Source organism: Euphorbia lathyris, chromosome 2 (genome assembly GCF_963576675.1).
Source record: "Euphorbia lathyris chromosome 2, ddEupLath1.1, whole genome shotgun sequence".
NCBI lineage: Eukaryota > Viridiplantae > Streptophyta > Magnoliopsida > Malpighiales > Euphorbiaceae > Euphorbia > Euphorbia lathyris.
In genome coordinates this window covers 124,915,632-124,936,215 of record NC_088911.1, presented here as the reverse complement: position 1 = coordinate 124,936,215, position 20,584 = coordinate 124,915,632, and the positions used below count along the sequence as shown (strand labels likewise).

Here is a 20,584-nt window from a genome sequence, read left to right as displayed (position 1 = left end):
TTACAAGATTACTTAATATGTTTTTATTACTAAATTATACGTGACATATGAACACATTACAGGACTCCAATATTTAAGTGGATTAAATGTTCATTAAATAGATTTAAGTCAGATTACACGATTCCAATATATAAATGGATAAAATGTTCATAATCGAACTTTTAGATAATCAGTCCGAAAATGATATAATTGGTAAAAGCTATGTTTACTTTGTATTTTTAAATATCACCATTATTAACCGAGATAGTAAAAACACGAATATGATACTAACCCAATTAGGGTGCCTGATAATGAAGAAAATATTAATACATACAGCCTATTGCCAAACAAAACTTTATTCAAGTTTAAAACGTGCATCATGATAACAAAGCAGTAGTTTTCAACCAGCCAAGAAAGTAGTTCATATATCTCTCTCTCTATGACTTGAAATCGAGTAACTTTCTACTTAACATGGTTGGTAAACCACTCTAACATGTTTCCATGGGCCTCCTCTGCACACTTGACAGCATTTTCATCTTCAACATCATACCTTACAGTCCATCCATGGGAAACCTTGGGGAATATCTTCACATAGCAGTTAACCTGTAAACAACACAACAAATTATCATTTGATTAACAATCTGAATAACTAACTCGAGTGCGAAGATATGTCTTCCAAGTTCGCACATGAGAGGATTATTAGATGCAATTGAAGTAATTGGCTAGAAAATGATAATTGTGTGAATCGTGTCGCTAAGTTGGATTATCTTTGTACATATTGTCATCGTGTCAGAAATTGTAACCCCTAATGAATAGGAGTCTTCTTACCTCAGGCTTTGCATTTAGGACTTCTTCAAACTGTTTCAGAAGAGCCGGTGGGGAAAGGTGGTCGATTTCTGCTCCTAGTACCGCAATAGGAACCTCAACCGCTGCAAGTAATTCAAAATACAATAAGTAATCAACTCTACATTACCATAAGGAAAGAAGAAAGCATATAAAGTTTTTCACAAATGATACAAAATAGGAACAAGAGTTGACATTCAAGGAGGAAGAATATTGTAAGTGGCAAATCTGTGCCTAAGTAAAATATAACGGGCCTCTGGAAATTGAAAGTTCAACACAACATTAAACATGATAGGGCATTTCGTAAATCAATGAATATGTCAAATAATCCTTAAGCATTTTAAATTATTTCCTGGAAAAATGAGAATGCGTTAAACTAGGAATCGGAGATAGCCTACAATATTTAGGCACAAAACTTACCCTTGATATCGTCTACACTAACGAATGAAGGGTGCAGCAGCACAGCAGCTTGGATGAACTCACGTTTTGCTAGTTGAACCACTACCTTGGCTGTGAATAAAGCATAAGGCATTAGTGGATAGTAGGAGACTCAGACCAAGTGCAGCATAGATTCAAACCAAAGAAATTATGATTCATGATGATTTATATAAGATTAAGCATATATAGCCTACCGCCCCAACAAAATCCTGCAGCACCAATTGCTGTTATTCCTTTGTTCTTTAGAGCTTGGATCACAGGTTTTGCATCTTCAAAGCCCTTATCCTGTAAGGAAAAAGGTAAGCTTCTGATTATTTGAGAAATTGGCATTTTCATCATCCAAAGTCGAAACTCAAAAACAATATGAACTATTACAAAATCGAGTCATTAGTTTTGGATATTTTGTCGCAACATCTTTGGGAAAAACTAGATGCTCAGAAAATAATAAAACAACGTCATCAATTTTGAAAATGAAATCCCAAGCAGCAACTTCTCTGAGCAAAAAACTAACCCAAATGTTTTGGGAAAGTCTCATAGATTTGATTCAAATTAAAACAAAGAACAATAAACTCAAGTGCACATATTAGAAAATAGGAGTAACTACAGAAGATGTCCAAAAATTACCGCTCCATGATCCTTTAACCAAACTAGGACAGGTCTCTCTGCATTATCAGGACAATAGGGATCTCCATTGAAGAAGTCTGGAACTACAACATAAAATCCAGCAGCTGCAATTTTGTCTGCAAGCTTCCTTCAAGGTACAAAATAGCTGGTATCAGCTCTCAATTATCATCATTACCTTTAAAACAGAAAACTATACAATAGAAATTCTCAGAGCTCAACAATAACAAACCAAAAGTTAGATCATAGAGGCATAGAAAGAACAATTATCCGGCTATCCAGTCCACAGGTTAAACTATTTTTCCAACATAACAGTGTTAATTAACAAATTGGCAAACAAAACCATTTCGATTGATGATATCTTCTGCACGAATAAAACCTAATTTTCACAATAGGGGAAAAGAAAGAGAAATCATACCTTAAGTTTGGAGCTTCGTATCCTGCAAAATCAAGCTACACTGATAAGATTAACAAGTAGTAGAACCGAAAACCATATGAAGAAAACAAATTCGCAACAATAACAGAACAAACAGAGAAAGTAATGGACAGACATCAATTATTGTTAGAAAACAGTAATTTACCGAAAATATCAGAGATGAGAAGAATTGCGAGTTTGGAGTCAGAAGAGCCGGTAACATAGGTGTCGAGGCCAGCAAATTTCTCGACATGACCAGCACCGGAGGTTGGACTGAGTGTGGGTGGGTTGTCACAGCACTGAGGACCCGACATTGCTTTTAATTCCCCTCTAATTCAGTTGCAGTGAGGAAGATGACGATTGATAGTATTACGCCTGAGAACCCAGTAGAATATATCGGAATCCTATCGAAGGTTGGCGTCATCTCCTGCGTCATCAGTTATTTATTTTCTTCATATTTATGGAATTAGCATAACGTTGAAAATGTTTACAGATTTAGACATTAGACCAACTTACTGGAGTAAAGAAAAAAAAGACCAATTTTTTCATTAAATTAAAAAGATTACATTAAACTCATAAATTAAATAAAAAATTCATTTAATTTTGAAAAATAAGATAAATTTCAAATTAGAATATAAAGTTATTAGAGAATTTTAACGATGGAATGAATAAATGAATTTCACATTTTAAAAATATATTTCAATTTCCACATCCATATGAAAAAACGATGAATGTGATTAAAAGAGATAGAACAATTCGTTGAACGAATTTAGAACTAACAATTTAAACTAAAAACTGAGTCGCTAAATTTGATTAACGCTTCGCAAAAAAATATAGAATAGTTATCTAAACCTTTTAGAATAGGTAACACAATCAAAGATAACATTTGAAAGGTAGGAAAAATCGAATAAAAAAAAAACAATTTGATTGAAAGATGACATTGTTTGCGGCTTTCTGTTTTGATCCAACTCAAAACTTCAAAAACAGTTAGAATTGTTGTAAAAGAAAAAAAAAAGCTTGTAAAATACCTACAAGGCTGCATGAGCTACTAAAAGATAGTTACCTCAATAATCTTTAAGTAGAAAACTAAAGGAACAATAGCCTTCTTTTTGGAAGATGCCTGTATCAAAGTTACAAAGGAAAATTCTTAAGCATTTTTTCACACTGCGCGCCACCTTTCCTACTGCTTGCTGGTCTCAAGGTTCGATCTGGTCTAAGGTTTCTAAGGTTCCTGGTCGATGGTGAGGTCTGTTTGTCCATACAACGAATGAAAACTAGGGTTTGAGACTCAAACACTCTCGGTTGAGACTGAAATTCCCTTTAAATCCAAAACAAAGTACCCTAACACACAAATAACACAGTTTTCTACGATTTCATAGTCGTTTTACTCCAAAAACAATAAAAAAAACATGTATACATGCCTAAAAAATATAGATTTAATTAATACAAAGATTAATCATAGCATGCAAAAACTATGTTTTTCTTCGTATTCGTGGATTAAATGCATAACTCATTGAGTTGATTAGTAGCGAAGGAGTGAGATTTACCTCTTGTTTAAGGGATTATCCATTAAATAATCATAATACAAACACTGGTTTAAGGCTTACCTCTTGTAGAGCATAACTCATTGAGTTGATTAGTAGCGAAGAAGTGAGATTTACCACAATCTCGTATCACCGGTCATGAATCACCTACATAGATATTAGTCTCAAGGTGAAAACGGTGGATCCACAAACTAAAACGGACTTTTGAGACAGATAGAGAGAGTGGCGCAAGAGGAGGGTGAAGTAGAGGAAAATTATGTATTCTGCTCTTTTTCTCAGCTCTCGTGATTAGGCTTCATTAGCCTTGATTAGAGTTAGATTAATATCTATTTATAGCCTAGATTTAGCTTATAAAACCCTAACCCTAATCATTCATCGTTTAAAATGAGCTTGATCCGTTTCACTTACGGGCAGATAAATATTCGGTCCATAACCCGGATATTTCTAACAAGAAGTTATTTTGTTAGAATTTTACTTAAAGATATCTAATTCTATGCAATTCCATTTTAAGAATTAAATTATTAATTTATTTTCATTCCAAACATAAAATAAAAAATTTGCAATTGAAAATGAATTTTTTAATTTTGCATGATAAAATTGCAAAATCATATAAAATGAAGTCTATGACATCAATTTATTATTTTAATTTGGCACATCTTGTCCGGGCTGTGGAAGCTTTTTCTAAATACTTGGGGCTGCCTACTATTCTTGGGAGATCAAAAGAGCTTATTTTCAATTTTCTCAAAGATCGTCTTCGTAAACGGGTGAGTGGATGGAATGAGAAGTTCCTATCTAGAGGGGGCAAAGAGGTTTTGATTAAAGCGGCTGCTTTTGCTATTCCGCAATACATAATGAGTTGCTTCTTGATTCCTAAAACTCTTTGTGAGGAATTGCAAATGATTATTGCGGGTTATTGGTGGGGAGATTCGGAGAATAAGCGGACTATTCATTGGGCCCGTTGGAACAAGTTGTGTGAAAATAAGGCAAATGGAGGTTAGGGTTTCAAATATTTATATTCGGTAAATCAAGCTTTACTTGTGAAGCAATTATGGACAATTATTGATCAACCGATGTCTTTTTGTGCTCAGGTTTTTCGTAGTAAATATTTGAGGGGTTTTAATTGGTGGGAAGTTATGGGTAGGGCGTCCGATAGTTTTGTGTGGAGAAGTCTAGTTAGTGTTCAATCTATTTTGTTACATGGTGGTATATGGCGGGTGGGAAATGGTTCAGATATTAGGATTCTTTCGGACAGGTGGGTGCCTTCTCTTCCCTGTGGTCGTCCGCTTGTGCTCAAATGTGAGCCTCCTTCTGCTTTTGTGAGCTCTTTGATAATTCATAATACAGGATTTTGGAATTCGGGGGTGGTTAAGGAATGATGTTTTGATGAGGATGCAGAGGCTATTTTGAATCTTCCATTGCGAACCAATATGGTGGATAAATTTTTCTGGCCTTTCTCTCGGAATGGTCAGTATGAAGTTAAATCGGGGTACTTGGTTGCGGTTGATCGAAATTCGGTGGTTAATAATGCTCCTGGGGCTTCGTTTGGTCCAAGACGATTTTAGAAACATTTGTGGAAGCTCAGATTGCCTCCGAAAGTATTGCATTTTTTATGGGCTTGTTGTAAATGTTTTTTTACCTTGTGCTAATATTTTGTTTCGTAGGAAAATACCTGCTGTTTTGCAATGTCCGTTCTGTGGAAGTGACGGAATTTCTCTCATTCATCTATTCAAGCATTGTGCTCGATCGAAAATGAGATGGAAGGGTGCTGGGCTATCTCTGAAGGTTTACGGGCTAGCTGGAGATGTTTGTCTGGACTGGTTTGAGGCGGTGAAGGAGGCGTTGTCGGGAGATGAATTTCTAGTTTTTTGTTCGGTTTTATGGATGTTGTGGTTTGATCACAATAGGATTAATCATGGTGAGGCTAGCCTTGATGATAAGGCATTTATGCTTGGAGTTTATAATGCTGCTAATTCCTCATCTTGCCATTATGCTTCTGATGCTGCTAAATCTGGTAATAATAGGTGGATTCCTCCTGTTTTTGGTTTTGTTAAATTGAATTGTGATGCGGCGTTTGCGGTTTCAAGTAGTTTTGGGGCCGCGGGTTTCATTGCTCGGGATTCAAATGGGGTGGTCGTGATGAGTGGAGCGTGTCCTTTGGATCGGTGTTGGTCAGTTATTCATGCGGAATTGTTGGCTATTTTGAATGGTTTGATATTTGCCAAACAATATGGGGTGGTGAAAGTGGTGGTTTCATCGGATTGCAAATTTGCTATTGATGCAATTATTGCGGATAGGGATGTTAGTTATGTGGATGTGATAATCAAATTAATTCGTGATGTGGCTGATTCTTATATTGAAGTGTGCTTCATTCATGAAGGACGTTTGCAAAATGCCGCGGCTCATGAACTTGCAAAATGGGGTTCCAGTTTAAATGGTCCTCAAATGTTAGTTTCAGATTTTCCATTTTTTCTGTCTTCTTGTATTGAATCTGATCGTATCCATTAATACAAGTTGATATGTTTCATAAAAAAAAAAAAAGAAGTTGGAAATGCATCATAAAACATTCTAAAAAAACCTTCTAATTATTTATTTTTGTAAGGGGGTCATTAAAGAGTTTAGGTCGAAATTGGAGAGGTATAACGTGCATTGCCAATTTTTGTTGTGAACTCTTCCTTATGTGAGCTGATAGAGATTTTATAAGGAAATGAAATCATTGACTTTTGTAATAGATGGCTATGCCCATGCTTTTCATTACAAATTCATTATCCTTTTTTTCGCATACCAAAAAGGCATGAAATGAAGCAAAAAAAAACAATAGTATCATTTTCTCAATTCCTCTTGTGATATTCATCTTCTATTAGTCTCAATATCATGGGAATAACCTGCAAAAATACCATAACGTCCGATAAATGGGCAATGGCGATGATGATGGCGATGGCGATGGCGATGTGTGTGGGTGTGGGAACTCCAATCGGCAACAAATCACAACTAGAAAAGGGATAGAAATGATAAGTATCAAACTGCTTCAATCAGGTATCAAGTCTTGCGTTCCATTCTCGAGCTTCCTCGTTTAGAAGTCGTAGACTCAGTTAGAGAATAAACTGCTGCAAAATCCTAAACCTTAGTGAAAGCATTTGATTTCACCCCTTCGAACTAGCTCTTGAAAGAAGAAAAATTTGAATGTTTACCTTACACTTGAGAGAATGAGAGTTGAGTTTTTAGGGTTTCAGTTTTAGGGTTTGGTACTTTGGGGTGGGTGCTGCGTAAATGACTAAATGCCTAACGAGTTCCACATTTTCACGGAGTTTTCCAATTTATACATCAAACCGGATTGGTAACTGGATCACAGGTCACTTAGTCGGACCGGATGGCTCGGATTGGTCGAACCGGATGACGTAATAAATAAATAATATTTATCTATTAAATATATATAATTATTTTTAAATTATTTTTATAATTATATATATCCAAAATAAATTATAAATAACTTTTAGTTTGTTAGTTTTTGTTAATTTAGCGAATAAATTAAGTTCAGAATAAATTGAAATATATCAACATATTCTATGCCATAAGATCTTTTTAAAAATATATTATAAACTCAAAACGGACAAGTGATGAATGAGAAATTGATGCTCAAAACGAAAGACTTAAAATGGTTTGTAAGAAGATAAAAGGAAATTAAGCATTCACATTCAAAGAAAGAAGAAACTTAATTAGTTTATAAGTAAATGATATTTACAAGATTTTAACCAATTACTAGAGAAAAGGTTCTCTCACGCACAGAGGTACAATCAGTTAACCATCGGATCTCGGTTCAATCCCGGGTCTCTCTGTTTTATTGATCATTCAACAAACCAGACAGGTTCGGACTGGCTTCCTCACCGGTTCTCGGTTCGAACGGTTGGATCGGCCGGTCCGAACCTGGTAACATTGGTTTTTTCTAATCTCATTTGTTTACATTTAGTTTTGTATATACTTGATTGTAAAGTTATTATTATGTTTATGAAAGGATATTGAAAAAGAAAAATTGGGCGGGCTATAGAGTTAGAAATGGGACTCGGCTAGTGGGCTTATTAGGAAATTTTACCTCTTATCACATTACTTATTAGTTATTGATCTTTATCCGTCTGATTGAATCTGCTTTCTATTATTCTCTCGTTTATGCTTTTTTTTCAAATTTAACAAGAGCGGAAATGGTTTATTTTATCCGTAGATCAATAAATCTACGTGATTGCAATAAAAAAAGAACTCAGATCAGAATTTTCGAAATGATATTTGTAGTCATTTTCATCCCTACGTGGGTATTGTATTTGTCTGTATTCGTATGAGGTTTTATTCTTTACATTTTGTTTGTTATACTCCTTCTTTTTTCCTCTAATGAAAATACAAGCAATTTCTTAAAGAAAAAAAACAAACAAAAAAATACAGTTTTTTTTTGTACGAATTGAAAAAAAAATCAAAATATTTTATTGGACTTACAAATATTAATATCTAATTCTAATTAAAACATTAATAATTGTAACTTATGCAAGTTTAATTTAGACCCTGTTCTTTATCACTTAATTTCAGTAACAATCAGTTCAGTTCAGTTAAATTCAGTTCAGTTCAATTCAGTTCAGTTCAGTTCAGCATTCAGTTTCAACATTCAGTTTCAGCATCCAGTTTCAGTATTCAGTTTCAGTATTCAGTAATTTATCCTTATTTATTATAAGGTAAATTTCAAATAAAACCCCCGTGGTTTCACTAATTTTCAGATAAAGGACTGTGCTTTACTTTTTGTCAAAACGAGGATTGAGGTTTCGCACTTGGATTAATGCTATTAAAACCATCTTTAACGACCTGAAAATAAAAAATTTCAAGAATTAAAGTTGTTCAATGTTATATTTTTTATGGAACTACATTTTCGATTTTCGAAAATCATCTTTTTTAGAACTTTCTCTCTCTAAACATTAACTTTCTCTCTCTTTACCAAACATCATCTAAACAATCTCAAAATAAAAAAGTTGAAGAATTAAAGTTGTTTAGAATATTAGTAGTTCTTAAAATATGTCACGTTTGAAGTCGTGAAGGGTGATTTTAATAGTATCAATCGAAAGAGTCCTTATTTTACTAAAATTGAAAACATCAATCCTCGTTTTGACAAAAAGTAAACTACAGTCCTTTATTTGAAAATTAGTGAAACCACAGGGGTTTTATTTAAAGTTTACCCTTTATTATATTATAGTAATTTATATATAATTTATTATAATAATAATTATTATTTATTATTATTATTATTTATAGTTTATCATTGTCTATAAATTAGATAAAAGTTAAGAAATGATAGTCAAGAAATGATAGTTTATTAAAGTATATATCGTTTAATAAAAAAATTAAAACTAAAGTATGCTTCCATATTTAAAAATTAGGAATTGCACTCAAATTTATCGAATTTATCAATGTTAGGAATAAAATTGCACCATTTTAGATGTTAGGGGTAAAATTACCCATGACCCAAAACGTTACGGATATTTTTACACTTTAACCCTTAATTAGAATAAAAAGTTAAGAGTTTGTATTCATATAAAAATTTGTATTTGATTTCATAGGCTTTAAATTATATGTAAATTTGTGTTTGTATGTAATTTGTATTTTTAATTTAAATTAGACTCATTTTTATTTAATTTTATAGGCTTTTATCGAGCCAAAATTTTATCAAGCCGAGCTTTTATTTGATATTCAATTTAGTTTTATCTTTAATAATATATTTATTATTTATTATTGATATTATTAAATTTATTAGAACCATCATTATTATTATTATAAGTTTATTAATATCCAATATTATCAATTAAATTATTTTAAAGTCTAATATCATCATTATTGTTTAGTTCGGTTCAGTTCAGTAATATTCAGTTAAATTCAGTTCAGTATTCAGCAATATTCAGTTCAGTTCAGTTTAGTTCAGTTTTTTTCAGCAATAAAGAACATAGCCTTACTGTACTATCTAATGACGAAACACACCCTTATACCATGTTAGAACCCGAAAGTAACCTGTACTAGATCAAAGGGCAAAAAAGGAAGAGAAGCAAACATAATCCCACTATAAAACCCGAGCAGAACCGCAGTATTGCTTTGACGCTCCCGGAAAATGATTTGAGTCTCAACCGCAGCGCCGCTCATCGTTGCGCTGCTTGGCTGAGTCGATGATTTCACGGTGATTTTATGGATAAATTACATCTATGGCTACTGAACTTTACTGAACTTTACTCTTTTCTTTTTCACTTGCTTTCTCTGACTTTCATATATATATATACACACACACATACATACATTCAAGGGGCTGTGATGAAACCGAACCTTACTTGTCCGGGAGCATCCGATCAGGAAATGGAGAATAATGCCATTTTCATCGGCGAGGTAACCCGGATGGCCTGAGAAAATGATAAGGTCATTTTGGTCTTTTCAGTGGCAACCGGTTGCTTCAGCCATGGTGGTATATGTTTTCCGTTGCTTGATCTCATATTCGGATCTGAGCCTCATCTTCTCCATTTTTTCGGCTTTTTAATTTTTTAATTTTTTCGGCTACTCAGAAAACACCTTTTTTTTTTTTTGTGAATGTTGCGAAAAATCATGTGTTTGTTTGGTGAAGTTTTGGATCTGAGAGTTTTTTTTCCTGAAAAAGTAACCGGCGGTGAGTGGCCGGACGGTGAGAGTTTTTTTTTTTTTTTTTGAGGAAATGACAGCTGTTAATTAATATAATTGAAAAAGAGAAGTGATTTTGAATGGTTATCCGGGAATATACCTAACGTTGCAGCCAAACAATGTCTGAATTTGGTGCAGTGAGGCATGCATGCGTGACACATAATCTTGTATATCATTTCTAACTAACCAGGGTAAAGTAACCTTGGTTGTGTATTGAATAGCAATTTCTTCCTTTCATTGTGTAAAATATAAGAAAATGTAAATATGAATTTAATTTGACATTTAAGAGAATCCTTTCAATCTTAAAAAAAAAAAAAGAACCGCTTGAGGAAAATATTTACTCTTTTGAAAAGAAAATATTTACTCTTGCTATCTGCTCATATACAAACCATTTTGAAGAGAAAATATTTACTCTTTGCTAATTTTGTTTAGCCTTTGACTAGATTAATAAGCTCTTGTTTTTGGTAATGGACATTTTTCAATAAGTTTGGTTAATTTTATTCGCAAATGTATCCATAGTAAAGATGAACTTTTTAAGTTCATTGTTGAAGTTCATAATAAAAAAAGGGGAAAGTTGAAATAAAACTCCTGTGGTTTCACTAATTTTCAGATAAAAGATTGTGGTTTACTTTTTGTCAAAACGAGTACTGAGGTTTCGTACTATTAATAATGCTATTAAAACTATCTTTAACGACCTGAAAATGAAAATTTTCAAGAATTAAAGTTGTTTAATGTCATATTTTCTATGAAACTACATTTTCGATTTTAGAAAATCATCTTTTTTGGAACTTTCTCTCTCTAAACATTAATTTTCTCTCTCTTTACCAAACATCATCTAAATAATCTCGAAATAAAAAAGTTGAAGAATTAAAGTTACTTAAAATATATCATTTTTGAAGTTGTTAAGGGTGATTTTAATAGTATCAATCGAAAAAGTCCTTATTTTTGCTAAAGTTGAAAACCTCAGTCCTCGTTTTGGTAAAAAGTAAATCACAATCCTTTATCTAAAAATTAGTGAAACCACAGGGGTTTTATTTGAACTTTATCCTAAAAAAAAATCAGAATGACTTTGAATTATAGCAAGGGGACCGATTAATAGAAGTGATAATGAAATTACGTATTACTTTGATGATGGTATGAAATTTGGACTACCCTATTATTATCTTCTTTTATGATTTGTGAATATTGATATTTTGATGAATGATTGTTGGGTATAATTGTATTTCAGTATGATAAAATGGCAAAAAGCAATAAATTTAGTTTTTTTTTTGTATAATGGAGGGGCTAATTTCGAGGAAACACCAAAAAATCGACCGATCTTTGAAGACGGGTCATTTTGGGAAGCTCAAATCCACAAAAATAAAAAAAAATATCCTAAATGTCTACAGGAGGCACATCATACTCGTGAAGACCTAAACTCAAACTCCCTGCGTAGTTTGCTATCCAATCAGCTGTCATGTTTTCCTCATAGGATATGAACGAGACGTACCTCCCAATCTCTGTCATATAGATCACGGCACGCCATAATAAGCCAAGAAAAACGATGCCGTTGAACCACCTCATGACTAACAAGCCGAATTACTACCAAAGAGTCCATTTCGAATACTAACTTGCGGTAATGCCTAGCTCATGCGTACTTGAGGTCAAAATACAAACCCCATAGTTCTGCCAGTACTCCAGTGCAAAAACCAAGATTTACCGCCACACCTCCTAACCACTGACCAAGCTCATCACGTAGGATCCCTCCAGCCGAAGCAAACTTTGGGTTTCCCTAGCTTGCACCATCACTATTAAATTTAACACATCCTATATCCGGGGGAACATCATCAAGTGGAAAGACATAATTTCACTTTTTTTTTAATATATCGATGAAACTTTTTTAGCTTGATGAATCTTATATCCTGATTCTATCACTGTTTATATCGAAATGTACTATTTTTTATAAATGAAGCGAAAATATTTTTTTCCTTAAAAAAATACAATATGCTAATTTTGTTAAGAACATTCAAAAATACTCTATTATTATTATTTATTATAAACTGATTAATTATTAATGTTTGGTAAAATTGTGATTAGTTATTGTTTTTAGAATGTAAAATGTATAAAATATACATGTTTATAAATAAATTATAAAAACAAAAATTGTAATACGTAAATAATAAAAAAACAATCTAAATAATTAAATAAAACTTAAAAATAATCATTTATTGAACGGAATAAAACTTTGTTTTTTAGAAAATGATATTATAAAGATAGGAATAACATTAAAGACGCAATGTATTTTGTGGAAATGAGAAGAATAACTTTGTCAATATCAAATAAATACAAACAATTATTCATGAAAAAGCTAAAAAATATTGTTGTTTCTATAAAAAAAACTAAAAGCAGTTATTGTAAAAATCTAACCAAACACCATATTTTTCGCGGTTTGAAGTGAAACGTTATTCTGAAAAGTTAAAACTAACACTCCCTTAATAACAATTATAATCGAACTAAAATTTATCAGTTCAGTTACTAATCGATTAATAGCCAAATGTTTTTTATAATAAAAAACTATTTTAAAATTGGAAAAATTGCACAAAAATTCATCTTTTAAAATCTATTTACAACTATATCAAGTCATGATTTTATATTATGTCAAACTAATAAAATCAGTACTTTTAATATATTTTAAAAATTAGAATTTATAAATTAGAAGTCTAGAATATATTTTTTAGGGTTTATAATTTATGAATTGGAACCTAGAATTTTTAGATTATGGTATAAAATCATGATATATAGAGAATAATGACATATTAAGAATTAAGTTTTGTGATATGACTTAGTTATAATTTTATACTTAATTATGATATTCATGTAATTGACCCAAAATTTATCTATACCCAATAGATTCATTTTACAATATATAACACAATAAATTTATTTCCTAACTTAATTCAATATATAATCTATAGCACAATAAATTAATTCAATATATAACATCGAACTCCTAAGGCTTAATACATCGTTTGCCCCCCTGAACTTTCAAAGTGGTTCGATATCCCTATGAACTTGCATACAATGTTCAGTTAGCCCCATGAACTTGCGTAAAATATAATCAATTGATCACTCGGTTGCAAAAAAGTAAGTTAAATATGGAGGATATATTGCACGAGTCTTAAAAAAAGTAAAACGACCGAAATCAGAGTATACGATGCTTAGAATAGAGAAGACAAGTTGTATAGTTGAGCAAGCAATAACTTCATTTTTAATCTATTTTTGAATTATGTAATAACATTCTAAGATGCATGGAATACATCTTCCGAATTTAACTTACTTTTTTGCGACCGAGTGATCAATTGATTACATTTTATGCAAGTTCAGGGGGCTGTTAAGACACTTTAAAAGTTCATGGGACCAATCAAACTTTTTGGATAAATTCAGGAGGCAAATGATGTATTAAGCCAACTCCTAATTTATCAAATAAAATAAATGTTTGCTTCATCAATTAATATTTTCAATGTAATCCTAATCTATGAATATTATTATAATATTAAATAATAATAAAATCAAATTAAACTTTCAATTTACCAATTAATATTCTTAGCTCTAGCCATAGTTTATCACATTTTCAATCGATAAAAAATTATCACAACTAAACTAAATTTAGGTAGAGGCTAAAGATAAAACATCTTTAAAAGATATACTTGAAGGGCTCCAATACAATAAGTGGACACCTTTGCCTTTTCAAACCTATGACTCCAAAACTAAATTTAATCTTTCTAGATTAAATATATGGGGCAGGATTCACAATATCTCCAATATTCACATATATGGGTTAGCTACTGGTCATAATCGGACTAAATAGAGGCAATTATTCACATTCATAGCACAGAAACAATTCACAACAATCACACATGGAGACAAGCAATAGACAACACGCAGAGGGACCAAATATGTAAATAAAGCACTATATGATTTTATTAATATAAGGACAACAATTTACATCCAGAATGTTCTGTCAGTAGAAGTTGGGGGACTGCTACTAAAAACGGGAAGAACCAGTGCCAATTCTAGTGACAAGTCTCATGGGACTAGTCACTCCCCTATAGTGTTTCTTAAATCAACTGATCAACTTGAGGCTCATAGACAATAGAAGATACAATGTTTCATTCCCGGCTGTCTAAACACTCTCTTCCACTTTATATCATCACTCTCTCTAAGTACATATATACATACACTCTTACCCCATTACAAAAGTTGAAATTACATCAGTTTTCCTCCTTTAAACGTCCCCTACCATATCTGTTCTCCGTGTTATTTAAAATTTTATCATTTGTTTCGTAACATTTGGTAATATTTATTTTTGAAATATTTTAATAAGGGGGTGTTTGATTGCTCCTTTTCGTGTTCCTGTTTGTCTTTTCACTTCAAAATAGAGAGTTTTGGGTGTTTGAATAATGACCTCTGTTTGCCTTTTTACACCTGAAAAACAACATTAAATATTTGGTTAGTGACCTTATGTTTGCCTTTAACACATGAAAAGCAGCATTTTACAAAAGCAGAAAATCTCTGCTTTTTGGAAAAGCAGCTTTTTTCCAACAGCAAACAGTAACAACAAACAATAACAAACAGCAACAATAAACAGTAGGTAAAACAAACGGATCCTAAATAACATTTAATCAAATATTAGATGAAAAATTACTTCTTTTTTTAATTTATTTATCCATGTATTAAAATTTTAAAATAATATCTAAAAAAATTATGTTATGCGGAAATCATTAGTTTTTTTAAGGTGTTATTTTATTATTTTTCAAAAGTTACTTTTTTTACCAATTTTACCAAAACCCCAAAAGGATTTTGAAAAAGCGAACCCCACTTTAAGGATGTGACTGGGCTACCAATTAAAAAGGGTAACGTTTAAATCCATAATTGTAAAGGACATATCGCCTCTCGTACTAGAAATGACCGACTCATGGTTATCCATGCATCAACGTGTTCCTCCATCCACCAAATCTTGTTTTCCCCTAAATCTACAAAGTCTTCAAAACAAAACACCCACTTCCACTTTCTTCTGGATTCCTTCCGACAACAATGTCTCTTCCAAGATCATCGGAAAACCACCACATGCTGCAACATGAAGCTTCCGGCACCAGTTCCTCCTCCGGTGGGAGGACAGATAGTCACAGCACTCTCCTCTCCTACAACAACAACAGCAGGGGAAAAGTAGGTTAGTTAAAGTTTTGTTAAATTAATTTAATTACCGGTGGTTCCGTACAGTTACAGTCCATGAATATATATATGTTATTTTATTAGTACTGGACAAGTGCAGAAGAAAGCGATGAAGATCTTTTCACGGTTCCTGACGTGGAAGCTCGATTACCTACTGTTATTCCTAATAATACTAATGCCGGTGGAAATAATAATAATAATAATAATAATTCGGAAGTTCAGCCTGATCAGAAGCGCCGGAGGGGACGGAATCCTGTTGATAAGGAGTACAGAAGGCTCAAGAGGTATATTTATTTCATTTCAATTATAAAAGGAAAATATATAGAAATTGGAGAAATGTGAGATTTTTTTATAAGGGTTGTGGAGTGCATTTACCCCTAATTTACTTATACCTGTCCCTATATTTCTAAATATAACATTTAGAATGTTAATTATGTTTGTTTTTTTTTTTTTGAAACAAAATTTTAATTATGTTTAAAATGTTAATTATTGGTAAACATTTAGCCTTTGTTTGGAAATGGAAGGGACGTGATGGAAAAAGGAAAGTTAAAAATTAACTTTGTTTAGGAGTTTATAGAATGTAAATGAAGATATATGTTTAATTTCTTTTCAGAGACAAAAAAAAAATTAAAAAACCTTACAATTACTTCGCTTAACTCCCAATTTTGAGGTTAGAGTTTGAAGATTAAATAAAGTAAATATTTTTTTATAAAAAATGAAGTAAACATTTAACTTCTATCAATCTTCATTTACTATAAAAAAAAAAACTTCCATTCACTTGATATTTAACCTTTTATTATTCCGGTTTACTTCCATTAACCCTCTCCCAAACAAGAAATTAATATGTACAAGTTAATCATAAATGTGCTTTTGTGTGTACAAAATATTTTTTACTAGTTACAAAGTGAAAAAGTAGATGTATAATTGATATATTCATTCATATAATATAGGCATAGTATCCATTTGGCTCTCTAAACTAAGGTTTCAAAGGCAATTAAAGACCTTAAACTATCAAAATCTTCAATCAGGTCCCTAAATTACATCAAATGAGTTCCCATTCTAAACAAAAATCACCAATTGACGCCTCATCGAAACTTATTCGGTTGAACAATTTCAGACCCTCTTCCTCAAACTCATTTTGAATCAATACATAGATTATTACAGTCTAAATGAAATAGTTAGAGTTTCTGATTTTAGGATAAGATGGGAATCCAATGGATGATTTTTGCTTAATTCAAAGATCAAATTGTTGACTTTGAAGCTTTAGTTTGAGAACCCAAATGAGTGTAATGCCTGTAATATATAAAACTTTTCCCTTAGTTATTTGTATTCAGAAGAGGCAACATTACATAGCCCATTTTCCTAATGAAGAAAATCTAAAAAATTGAAATGTTGCAGGCTGCTACGGAATAGGGTGTCTGCTCAACAAGCCCGGGAAAGGAAGAAGGTTTATGTGAATGACCTGGAATCAAAGGCCAAAGAATTGCAGGATAGCAACTCTAAATTAGAGGAGAAAATTTCAACTTTACTCAATGAAAATGCTATGCTACGGAAGGTCCTTCTCAATACTAGGCCTAAACCTGATAAAGGTCTTGACCCCAATCAGGACAAATTTTCCAAGACCTGACACAGACGGATCTAGGATGACCGGTTTCCCGTGTATGAAGCTTAAACCCACTCCAAGGTATTGAAGCACAGTTCATCAGTGAATTCTGTATTCGGCCCCGCCTCATAATAATATGTAGTAGTCCAATATGTATGTCTATCATTATTGAGATATAAAAATTTAGCAACAGTTTATTTTATGGCAATTTGCATAATAATATTAATTGACTTTTGTTGAACTGAAATGAGACACATCATGATCAATGCAGGCTGTTAGAGATTAATATAAGATATATAATTGGACTTTAACTATAAGTTCGAGCTTTTAATTCAATCGGTTCCATGACATGGTACTAGAGCCAGGTTTGGCCCTTCACCTTCAACTACTGTTAACTTCAATTAAAGATACAATCTATACAAAGATGCTTAGTACAACATGGTAAATGTCATTCAAACTGGAGAGTCTGAAGTGATTTTCTAGTACTCCATATGATAATAGGCGATTATTTTCGTTGCCTCGCACACATTCATAGAGTTTTAGAAGCCAGTTTTGTAAAGAAGTATTGCAGGATTTTTCCTTCTCACTTGACGTGTTTAGTAAACCAATTTAACATGTCGTTGTGAGCCTCTTCGGCGCTCTTGACAGCTGACTCATCGTCATCATTGTAGCGAACCGACCATCCATGGTGCACCCCTGGGAATATTTTCACTGAGCTATCCAACTGCAACAATGACAGGTGATCAAATAAAATACAGAAAACAGTTCTTATTAGCTGATTGCACTTGCAAAATAGCTAGAAGTTGTTTCTCAATTCTTAGCAAACACTTTATATAATCTAATGTTTGGAGTAAAACAACATAAATGAGCTATAAAACGGAGAACTAAACAGACGCTAAACGATACTGGAAACAAATGTGTTTCTTTTAGGTTAACTCTTGCCTAATTATGCATATCACTATTGGAGAAATGGAACACATTACCTTGAAATAAGATTGTAACTTCTTAAAACATACAAATTTAGAGGTAAAAATCAGCAGCCCTTACCTCAGAATTTTGGGATAAAAGTTCTCCAAACTCTTTTAACTGCTCCGGTGGTGAAGCATGGTCAAACTCCGCACCCAAAAATGAAATTGGAACTTTCACCTCTGAAGCAACAATCAAAATGGCAATATGCAAATCAATACTAAAACCAGAACTGAGTTGCCCTGGCAAAAGATTTCAATATGAAATAAAAGTTGGAACTTTACCCTTAATATCATCAATGGTAAGCCGACCGGGATGCAATACAACTCCAGCTTTAATGTCACAAGAGGAAGCTAATTTCACAACTATCCTTCCTGACACGAATCGAAACAACCAAATGTTAGCAGCTGAAATAGTTTCTATTCTACTTGTCTTCTCCAAATATCAGAGAATAATAGAACTATATGAAAGAAACACACTCACCTCCCCAGCAAAAACCTGCAGCACCAATGGAAGAAGCCCCTTTACTTTTTAAAGCAGCAATGGCCAGTTTGGCATCTTCATATCCTTTCTCCTGCAAATAGAATTTATTCAGATCAAACTCAAATATTTTTCACTAAATCTTAAGAAGTCAGTTGTTCCTCCTTCAAAAGTCTTAGGATTAGGGGTGTGCATCCATTCGAACTATAGTACCAAAATAATTAACACCAAACTGAACTGAATAACATGTAAAACCGAAAAGCTAAAAAGCCCAAACCTGAAAACCAAATTGAATCGTTTCGTAGTTCTGTTTTTTACTGAATAATGCACACCCCTACTTGGGATATACTGTAATCTGCAACCTCATTCTATATTTTGTTTTTTGTTTTTCTCAACTTGCTGTTGCAATCAGGAGACACTCATTTCACATAGGATCTGTTTGGAATAAATCATTTACATGATTTACAAGTCCTCCAAGTTAGCTTACATCTAAAAGAAACATTTCTTTCTTTCCAAACAAGAATTTCATGGAAAAAGAATTGGATTCCTTCTCTGGATCATTCAAATGAAAGTTTCCAAACCAATTAGGAAAGAAGAATGGGACCTCATTACTATATAAATGCAGAAGATTTCTTCTATTTTATGGGGTTCCAATGAAACATGTATATATGCAAAATTTATCAGTCTAATTTTTTAAACATTATGTTATTCGATTATCCAAATCATGTACATTAATATGCAATAACAAGTCATCCATGGCACTGGCAGAGTACATCAGGCAGTAACTCACAGCGTTGTGAACTTTTCTCCATGACTCACGATCAAATTGGGGATTATTTGTGTCAACAGGATCACCATAGAAAAAATCAGGAACCACAACACAGAATCCAGCAGCTGCAACTTTGTCTGCAAGCTTTCTTTACAACAAGAAGAACAAATTCAATCAAGCTACGGATCAATTCTTTCAGAAAGAAGAGAAAAAAAATCAAATCAAACATACCTCAAATTTGGAGCTTCAAAACCTGCAAAGTTTCAAATAAAGAAAAGCATTAATCTGAAATCAAGTATACCCACACCTAACCGACACAATCTGAAAGTAAATGATGAATCGGAAAACAAGAAGTAGATTGAAGGGAAATTTACCAAAAATATCAGAAATAAGAAGGATGGCAAGGTTGGAATCGGGAGAGCCGGTGAGGTAGGTTTTGAGTCCAGCAAATTCTTCAACAGTTCCAGCTCCAGAAGCGGGGGTCAGTTTAGGCGGGTTCTCAAAGCACTGAGAGCTTGACATGGTAATTTCTCAAGTCAAGGGATGAAAATGAAAAGCGAAGGAATGAGAGTCAACTCGGATTAAAGAGCAAAATAATGTTCTCAAAATAAACGACCATTCTAATGTGTTTTTGGAACTATGTTGAAAAGTTATGCAAAGAACTGACAAAATGTCCGTCAGCAGAATTTTGTAAGAATATACTTCAGCTCTCCTCTATGGAAGTGTGTTAAACATGAAAATAATTTTTTTTTAATGAAAAAACATATACTGTTCCATAATACATTAAACAAATAAGGAGAAATAAATTATAAAATCCCACATAATTTGAGGCTAACGTGACCAAAAACACACAAAGAACAATAAAAGTTATAAAAGAAATACAAAAAAAATCATAATTCACGTACAATATATGTTTTTAAGGTTAATGCACAATAGTTAAAAAAATGTAATTAGTTTTAACCTAATTGTATCAACTAATAATTTTTTATGTATTCCTAAAATAAAAAAACAAATTTATTGTATATTTGGTG

The 20,584-nt window shown here is 32.5% G+C and overlaps 3 protein-coding genes across 4 annotated transcripts; 1 reads left to right on the top strand and 2 right to left on the bottom strand.

Moving 5' to 3' along the window:
- Nucleotides 1-261: 261 nt before the first annotated feature.
- Nucleotides 262-2,719, bottom strand: LOC136219823 (endo-1,3;1,4-beta-D-glucanase-like). The gene is made up of 7 exons (XM_066007376.1): nucleotides 2,463-2,719; nucleotides 2,300-2,321; nucleotides 1,885-2,011; nucleotides 1,455-1,545; nucleotides 1,243-1,332; nucleotides 808-908; nucleotides 262-582 (listed from the first exon to the last, which is right to left on the bottom strand). The coding sequence occupies exons 1-7, from the start codon at nucleotides 2,608-2,610 to the stop codon at nucleotides 442-444; spliced, it is 720 nt and encodes a 239-aa protein (XP_065863448.1). The 5' UTR covers nucleotides 2,611-2,719; the 3' UTR covers nucleotides 262-441.
- Nucleotides 2,720-15,497: 12,778 nt separating this feature from the next.
- On the top strand, nucleotides 15,498-17,579 carry LOC136219821 (transcription factor HY5-like). 2 transcript variants are annotated; one of them, XM_066007375.1, is made up of 3 exons: nucleotides 15,498-15,733; nucleotides 15,836-16,019; nucleotides 17,134-17,579. In XM_066007375.1, the coding sequence occupies exons 1-3, from the start codon at nucleotides 15,598-15,600 to the stop codon at nucleotides 17,360-17,362; spliced, it is 549 nt and encodes a 182-aa protein (XP_065863447.1). In that variant the 5' UTR covers nucleotides 15,498-15,597; the 3' UTR covers nucleotides 17,363-17,579. The 2 variants fall into 2 exon arrangements, with proteins under 2 accessions (XP_065863447.1, XP_065863446.1); XM_066007374.1 differs by having other exon boundaries at nucleotides 15,499-15,729; nucleotides 15,820-16,019.
- Nucleotides 17,580-17,613: 34 nt separating this feature from the next.
- On the bottom strand, nucleotides 17,614-20,179 carry LOC136219820 (endo-1,3;1,4-beta-D-glucanase-like). The gene is made up of 7 exons (XM_066007373.1): nucleotides 19,928-20,179; nucleotides 19,785-19,806; nucleotides 19,575-19,701; nucleotides 18,788-18,878; nucleotides 18,589-18,678; nucleotides 18,386-18,486; nucleotides 17,614-18,062 (listed from the first exon to the last, which is right to left on the bottom strand). The coding sequence occupies exons 1-7, from the start codon at nucleotides 20,073-20,075 to the stop codon at nucleotides 17,922-17,924; spliced, it is 720 nt and encodes a 239-aa protein (XP_065863445.1). The 5' UTR covers nucleotides 20,076-20,179; the 3' UTR covers nucleotides 17,614-17,921.
- Nucleotides 20,180-20,584: the final 405 nt, after the last annotated feature.